The sequence below is a fragment of the Cucumis sativus genome, chromosome 5, assembly GCF_000004075.3.
Source record: "Cucumis sativus cultivar 9930 chromosome 5, Cucumber_9930_V3, whole genome shotgun sequence".
Classification (NCBI taxonomy): Eukaryota; Viridiplantae; Streptophyta; class Magnoliopsida; order Cucurbitales; family Cucurbitaceae; genus Cucumis; species Cucumis sativus.
Window position 1 is genome coordinate 8,574,257 of NC_026659.2, and position 7,119 is coordinate 8,581,375.

A 7,119-nucleotide genomic window follows, 5' to 3' on the forward strand; every position below is an offset into this window, starting at 1 on the left:
CTAAACCCTGCTTTCACTCGAGATATCACAAACAGAATTAATAAAAACACAACTTTTCATTTTTTAAAAAAATAATAAATAAATAGCCTACCATAAACAAAGATTAATTTAATATAAAGAGTTGATCAAAGATTCAAATTTCTCCACATTCATTAGCTTTGAGAAAAAGACCATAACATGGACACACTGCATAAAAACAACCTAACTAACATAAAATAGTTTAATGTAAAGAATTAATCAAAGCTTTAAATTCTTCTCGTTTCAATATTTCTAGGTAACAAAATGAAGAGATAAAATAAGAGTAATTAAGAAATGGATCATTGACTTTGCAAATGTCTATGGAACTATAATAAGAGGATATTTTAGCCTAGTCTAGCTAGATAGACTAAAAATTAATTATGAAAAAAAAAAGAGAAAAAAGCTCATTGGTCGCCAAGAAAAGATATGGAATTAATACATCTTAGTTGAAAAAGAAAAACAAAAAAAAGAAAAACACTATCTCTATCTGGTTGTCCTTCCTCTCATGGTAAAATTACAAGGAAAAAGAAAAAAAAAAAACCTACCTGATATTGTTTTTATATCACTGATTGAAGTTGGCAGGCATTCATATTTGTTGCATTTGAAAAATCTGAACAAAACAAACATAAAAGGTTAGCCATCTCTATAAACAACATATAATCAATATAATAAGAATTTAAACATATAATATAAATATGTTTCTATCAAATTAAACATATTAATAAAAAAATAAAATGCATATTATATTTCATAAAATGGAATATATGCCATAACAAATTTTCATCTTCAAGTTTCCAGTTTGATCGTATATTCATCCATTAGCTTAGCTAATTCTTGAAAACATTATTCTAATTAATATTTCTACCATAAACACAAAATTATATCCCAAAATTTCAAAATCAATTAGAGAGAGCTAGAGTAACCATATATCTTAAATCTCTTTTATCATTTTAATTTAGATTTCTCACACATGTCCATCAAAATGGTATCTCTTTGAGTTTTCTATTCTTGAGTCAAATTCTAATTTTGCATTGAATTAGAGGTTGATTGAACTCATGTTTTAATTTTTTATTTTGCTAGCTAATAGTTTTCTTCACAAATTCAAAATCCCTAAACAAAAACTTAGATATTATTTAAAAAAAAAAAAAAAAAAAGAGGCAATAAGCAGACAAGCTTGACTAAAATAAGAATTAAATTAGTTAAGGTATTATATCCCCACCAACATACCAACGTTTCTATTGAGTTTCCATATGCCCACAAGATTTTGACACCACATTAGCATTAAAAAAAGAAAAAGAAATCAAGATTTCCATTTCCATTTCCAAAAAAATAAATCACAAATCAATAATAACGAAATGCACATTTGAATATTTTATAAATTTCATAAACCTTAAAAAAAGAGTAAAGAGCAAAGGTAAAAAATAACATGTAATAGTTAGAATTAGAATTTTAGATATTGAAGCCTGAAGGTAAGGTTATATAAAAGTTCAGCAATTGAATTTTCATGAATTTGTATAAATACTATAAATGTAAGAGTGGAATTTAAGAGGATAATTGGAAGAAGGGCATAATAATTAAGGAATAAATTATGCATTTGCCAAAAAAAGAATTAACATAGCAACATTTAAAACCTTGCACGTTTATTCTAAAAAAAATAAAAAGAGGGGAAAAGAAAATGGAACTCGTGACTCTGGCAGAGTAAGTGTTGTGTAGTATAAAGACGTAACGACATAAAGAGAACAAAAGCGACAACGAAAGAAACAAAAAACCCTAAATGTACTGCATGCCCTTCACTGTCTTCATGCAAACACAACGTGCCACACCCATTTCTTTCCTTTTTTTTCCTCTCGCTTACCTTTTTCAAATTCGCTTCAATTTTTTATAATAATCATTTTACAATTTTACCAAATAATAATTCCAAATTCAAATCCCCACGACTGCAAGGCAGTAACAGTACTGAATTATACTGAAACCCATTTTTATACACACAATTACCAATGCCCTCCACGTTACTTTACCACTTCATTTTTTCTTTTTCTTTTTCTTTTTCTTTTTCTTTTTCTTTTTCTTTTTTTAATAATAATTTAATTAGTCCCTAATTAATAATTAAATAAAATAAATAATTTTGACGTACGTACCTGTTTCTGTCTGTACTTTTTTTTCTTCTCTTCCTTCTTCTCTTTTCTTCACTGGTAGTTTCCATTTCCACCACCAAATGCATTGCTTGACGGCGCCGTATTGCTCTCATTACCCTCCATAACTATCCCTTGCCCTCCTTGTTTATGTTCTCTCTGTGTATAACCGCCACCGCCACCACCTCCGCTCATACTTCTTACGATTTGTCCCACCCCTAAGAAGTCTCTTGTTAACCTATCTGTCCCACCTCCCATACTCACTGTGCTTAAATTCTGTTGTAACTTCGTTGGATCCTCTAAACTTTCCACCCCAAACGACCCGAACATCCCACTCCCTGAGCTTGCGTTTGCAAATGAGTTCATCAGGTCTTGGAGATTACTCTCATTTTCACCGAATACTACTCCGCCATAACTCGGTGGGAACAGCGTTCTATCTGATGCCTTACCGCTTGAGGTCGAGGAGCTTCCAAATGTGCGTAGCAATGTCGCTGTAGTATTGCTACTTGACGTTGTTGAGCCTAGTTGTGCTGCTTTTTGGAGCAGTGCTGTTGCGGACATATGCGGGATTGCTCCTCCTCCGCTAGTACCGCTACTACATCCTCCCGGGGCGGTGTTGCTGTATAGCGAGGGGACTGCAGCTGAATTGATTTGATCTCCCATTATGTTAACAGCGAAAATGTTAGACGCAGGACCGTCGTTGTTGCCATTGTTCGTTCCGTTGAATTGGTTTAACAAAGAGGATGGAAGATTGTTGTTGTTGTTGCTACTGCTGTTGCTATTGTTAGTGTTGGTGTCATTGTTATTGTTCATATTGGAAGTATTATCACCAGTGGGATTTGAAATGAAGCTCAAATTGAAGAGATTTGAAGCAGAATTGTTGTTGTTATTTGCATGGGTTTGGATATCAGAAGGGAATTGCATTAGCCCATGAAAGGGCTTGTTTCCAAATAACCCTTGCTGGGATTGGCTTTGATGATGATCTTCATGGAAGCTATTTTGGTTAGTTTGGTCCGATAGGCCGAAAAATGCTGCATTCGACGACGGCATTGCTTGTTGTGGTGGGGGTCGGAAGGAAGAGCCAATAGAAGGAGGGAGGAGATGAGTGAACTGCCCGGTTCGACCACCGCCAAGACGAAGGACGTCGTGGGGTGATTGGGTGATGTTGGAATGGTCTTGAAGAGAAGACATTTGAGGGACTTGTGATAATGTCAAACCCACATTGCTATTACCTCCATATAAATGGCTTCCAATGGCTGTCCCTAAATTTGGAGGGTGTCTTGCACTCTCTTGTGCCAATGCATCACAAAACGCTCTATGTGTAATGAAACTGTCCCGTCTGCAAAATAAAATAAATAAAATAAACCGTGTTAATTTAATTGAGATATTAAGGTGACCTGCCAATTTCTTGGTTAAAAAGAACAAAAACAAAAAAAATTAGTAGAAGGGTTGTTGATTGTTTTGAAATTGGAAAAGAATAAAAGAGATGATAGAGGAACTTTTGAAAAGACAAAAATTTTGAAACAGGTGCTACCACCCATATAGTGATATATTCCAAAGGGTAATAGATTTTCGCAAAGAAAAAAAAAAGGAATAATAATGTTACCAACTACAAAAAATAATTCAAATTTTCGTGGGTCCATTCACAAGGGTTCACGGATTTTAAAATCATCATATGTTTTACATTCAAGAACACACATGAAATAACTAAATAAAAACCAAAATATATCTATATATATATATATATAGATAGATAATTCAGAACTCAAAAATTAAACCACACTTATTAGAAGGAAATGAAAATGGATTGAAATTAAATTAAAACAGACGTTTAATAATCATAAACTAGAATTTGATTTTAATTAAGCATTTGAAAACCACTTGGAGAAAAAAGGAAAAGCAATTAAGTAAGGGACCTGGAGAAGAGAGTGCCACAATCGCAACGATATTCTCTAGTGCCACAGGTTTTGGAATGAGCTTTCCAGTCGGATTGAACGGCGTAGCGTTTAGAGCATTTATCGCACTTCCACTTCTTTTCTCCGTGCTTTCGTGAATAGTGTTTCTTGATACCTGTTAAATCCCCAAGTGCTCTTGACGGGTCATGGTGAACGCATGTTGGTTCTGGGCATAAATACACTTTTCTTTTTGGTTCTTTTGTGCTTTTCTGCTTTAATTTCCATGGTAAATTATGTCCTCTTCTATGTAGTTGTAGATTTTGCTCTCTTTGAAACCCTTTGTTGCATACTTCACATATGAATCTGTTTGTTGCCATTAATGTCTTTGGACTTAACGCTATCACTTCTGCATCTGGATCTGCAAATTATATAGCACACACAAACAATAATAAATTTCTATATCTTTATCTCTCTTTAAATTAAAATTATTTTGAAAGTAAAATTAAATTTAGAAATACTTGCTTGGAGTTCCTGGTTGGTTTCTCTTTTTCTTCTGGGGAGGAGGAGTTGGAAGAGCAGTGGATGAATTAGAGGGAGCTGACGGCGGCGGCGGTTGTGGTTGCGGTGGCTGCTGACCTCTCATCTGACCTTCTTCTCGAACTCCAAAAAGTGGAACTGAGGAAGAAGATGCAGCCATGTTTGGAATCTCTATAAAAATTTGCTTCTTGTTTGTCTTGTTCTTGTTCTTGTGTTCTGTTCTGAAATTGAGGGAAAAGGAAATTGAATTGTTTCTAGGAACATGCAAATCCAAATACAGGGGTTTCTATTTGGTTCTTCATCCAAACAAACAAAAAAAAAAAAACTCAACAAAGAAGGAGATTTTAATTTGAACAAAAAGGTTTTTGTTAAAAAGAAAACAAAGGAAAACCTAATAGGTTTTAGGGTATTGAGGGAATAAATTAGAATAATAAAAAGTTGGGATTGGATTGGAGTGGAGAAGGAGAGGGAGAGGGAGAGGGAGAAGGGAGATGGAGATTGAGATAGAGATAGAAATGGATGTTGTTGAGAAGAAAGATAGAGGAATCAACTCCATCTTTGAACCCATTAGATGCCTTTTAGTTTTACCCTCTCTCTCCTCATCTCTCTCTCAATTTCTTTTTTTCTTTTTTTTTTATTATTATTATTTATAAATAATAATAATAATATATTTTTAAAAAAAAAAAAAGAATAAAAGAGTTGAGAGTATAAGTGATGTTACTCTATGCGGTTGTTCTTTGATTTGGTGTCATGCACATACATAAGCACATATACAAAATAGAAAAAATGAATAAATAAATAAATAAAGAGTTATGTTTGAACTCAAATTAACAATTATTAATAGTAATTAGTATAAAATCTAATTTTTTTTGTTAAAATTAAAATAGTAAAAAAGTTACTAAAAATACAGATAATGAAAATAAAAAGAATTGGTATTTGAAGTATATATATTGACATAGTGTAATATAATATTAATAAGGAAGAGGGTAATAATGTAAGTTGAAATATATATATATATATATATATATATATATATATATATAGAATGGGTGTGAATTAGATTATAATTGTGAAGAAGTAGTAGAGAAGGGGAGATTTAAAAGTAAGTAGAATTTAGGGAATGAATAAAAAGTAGAAAAAAGAAATTAATGGAGGAGAGAGAGAGGTCGGTGGACCCAATGGAGAGGCGAAAAAGGACAGAATAAGGGTGCGTGAGGGAGGGCAGCATGAACATCTCTCTCTCTCTCTCTCTCTATCTCATATTTCGTATCTTGTTACACACTTCTGGACAACCTTTCTGCGTCACCCTGCCTTTGTGGGCCTTTTTCCCCTACACGCATATCATATATATTCACCCTATTCTCTCTCTCTCTCTTCTCTTTCTTTTCTTCTTTCTTTTCATAAAACAAACACCCCTCCAAAGAAAAAAAAATATACTCATTTTCAATCTAATTATTTGATTAATCCACTCCAATCCTTAACCTACTCATCAAAACAAAATTTAATATAGTATCTATTATATTAGAGGTGAATTCAATTCATACCACAACAAAATGTTTTTCATAAAAGTTAATTTTGTTTAAACTTTTTGAGGGCGTTTGGGAGAAGGACTTTGTTATGGAAGGGTCGGGGATTTCATAAAACTAGTGTTATGATAAGTTGTGTTTGGAGGAAGGATTTATGAAGGTACTATTATGATAGTTTTATGATAATATGTGTTTAGGGTAGTGTTATGATTATTTAAAATTCATATTAAATCTAATATTTTATTTTATTTTCAAAATTTAGCTTAGAAGATCAAACAACATCAAATTATTGTGAAAAACAAAAATTATAAGAATGAACGTTTAACTAAGAAGTGATTTTAATAAATACATTCACAATCAATCTTATTAATCAATCAAACTCTCGTATCAAGTTTATTTCAAACATAACTTTAATGGAGAATTCTCAAAACTTATTATGTATTTAATTTTTGTAGGCAAGGTTTTTTTGAGTTGACTAAATTGACAAAATAATTTTATATCTTTAATTATGAGTGTTCATAGAACTGCAAATTGCTGTTCAACTTCTCATTCATATTTTTTTTTTGGAATTTTTCCTTCATCCCATTTGCTTAAACTCCAACGAAGAACGGATTTTTTCCACTCACAAATAATCCCTATGTTTCTTCTATTCTTACAAATTAAACATCAATAACAAACATTAATTATAAGTTAAAACAAAAGTTTCCTCCTCCTATATACCCATAGAGAAATTTAGTTATACATTTATCCATTACTAAACAGACAAAAAATGATTTAAAATAGATAGACACCCAACCCAAATATGTTCACTCAAAGATTCCTATCACGAAAGTAAATTCTTTTGATACACATTTCTCACCAACCACAAAACTCAACAAATTATGAATATTCAAAACCCAATAATCTCAACAAAATCTCATCTAAAAAACAGAGCTCCAAACACAACATCGCTCTCACTCTCTGTTTTTCAAAAAATGACTTATAATTCATAAACAAAATTGTCAATAAAAT

General features: G+C 32.0%; 1 protein-coding gene across 2 annotated transcripts; it reads right to left on the reverse strand.

Moving 5' to 3' along the window:
* Positions 1-287: 287 nt before the first annotated feature.
* LOC116401647 (protein indeterminate-domain 5, chloroplastic-like) lies at positions 288-5,133 on the reverse strand. 2 transcript variants are annotated; one of them, XM_031885949.1, is made up of 4 exons: positions 4,568-5,133; positions 4,067-4,463; positions 2,157-3,489; positions 288-628 (listed from the first exon to the last, which is right to left on the reverse strand). In XM_031885949.1, the coding sequence occupies exons 1-3, from the start codon at positions 4,740-4,742 to the stop codon at positions 2,205-2,207; spliced, it is 1,857 nt and encodes a 618-aa protein (XP_031741809.1). In that variant the 5' UTR covers positions 4,743-5,133; the 3' UTR covers positions 288-628; positions 2,157-2,204. The 2 variants fall into 2 exon arrangements, with proteins under 2 accessions (XP_031741809.1, XP_031741810.1); XM_031885950.1 differs by having other exon boundaries at positions 4,564-5,132.
* Positions 5,134-7,119: the final 1,986 nt, after the last annotated feature.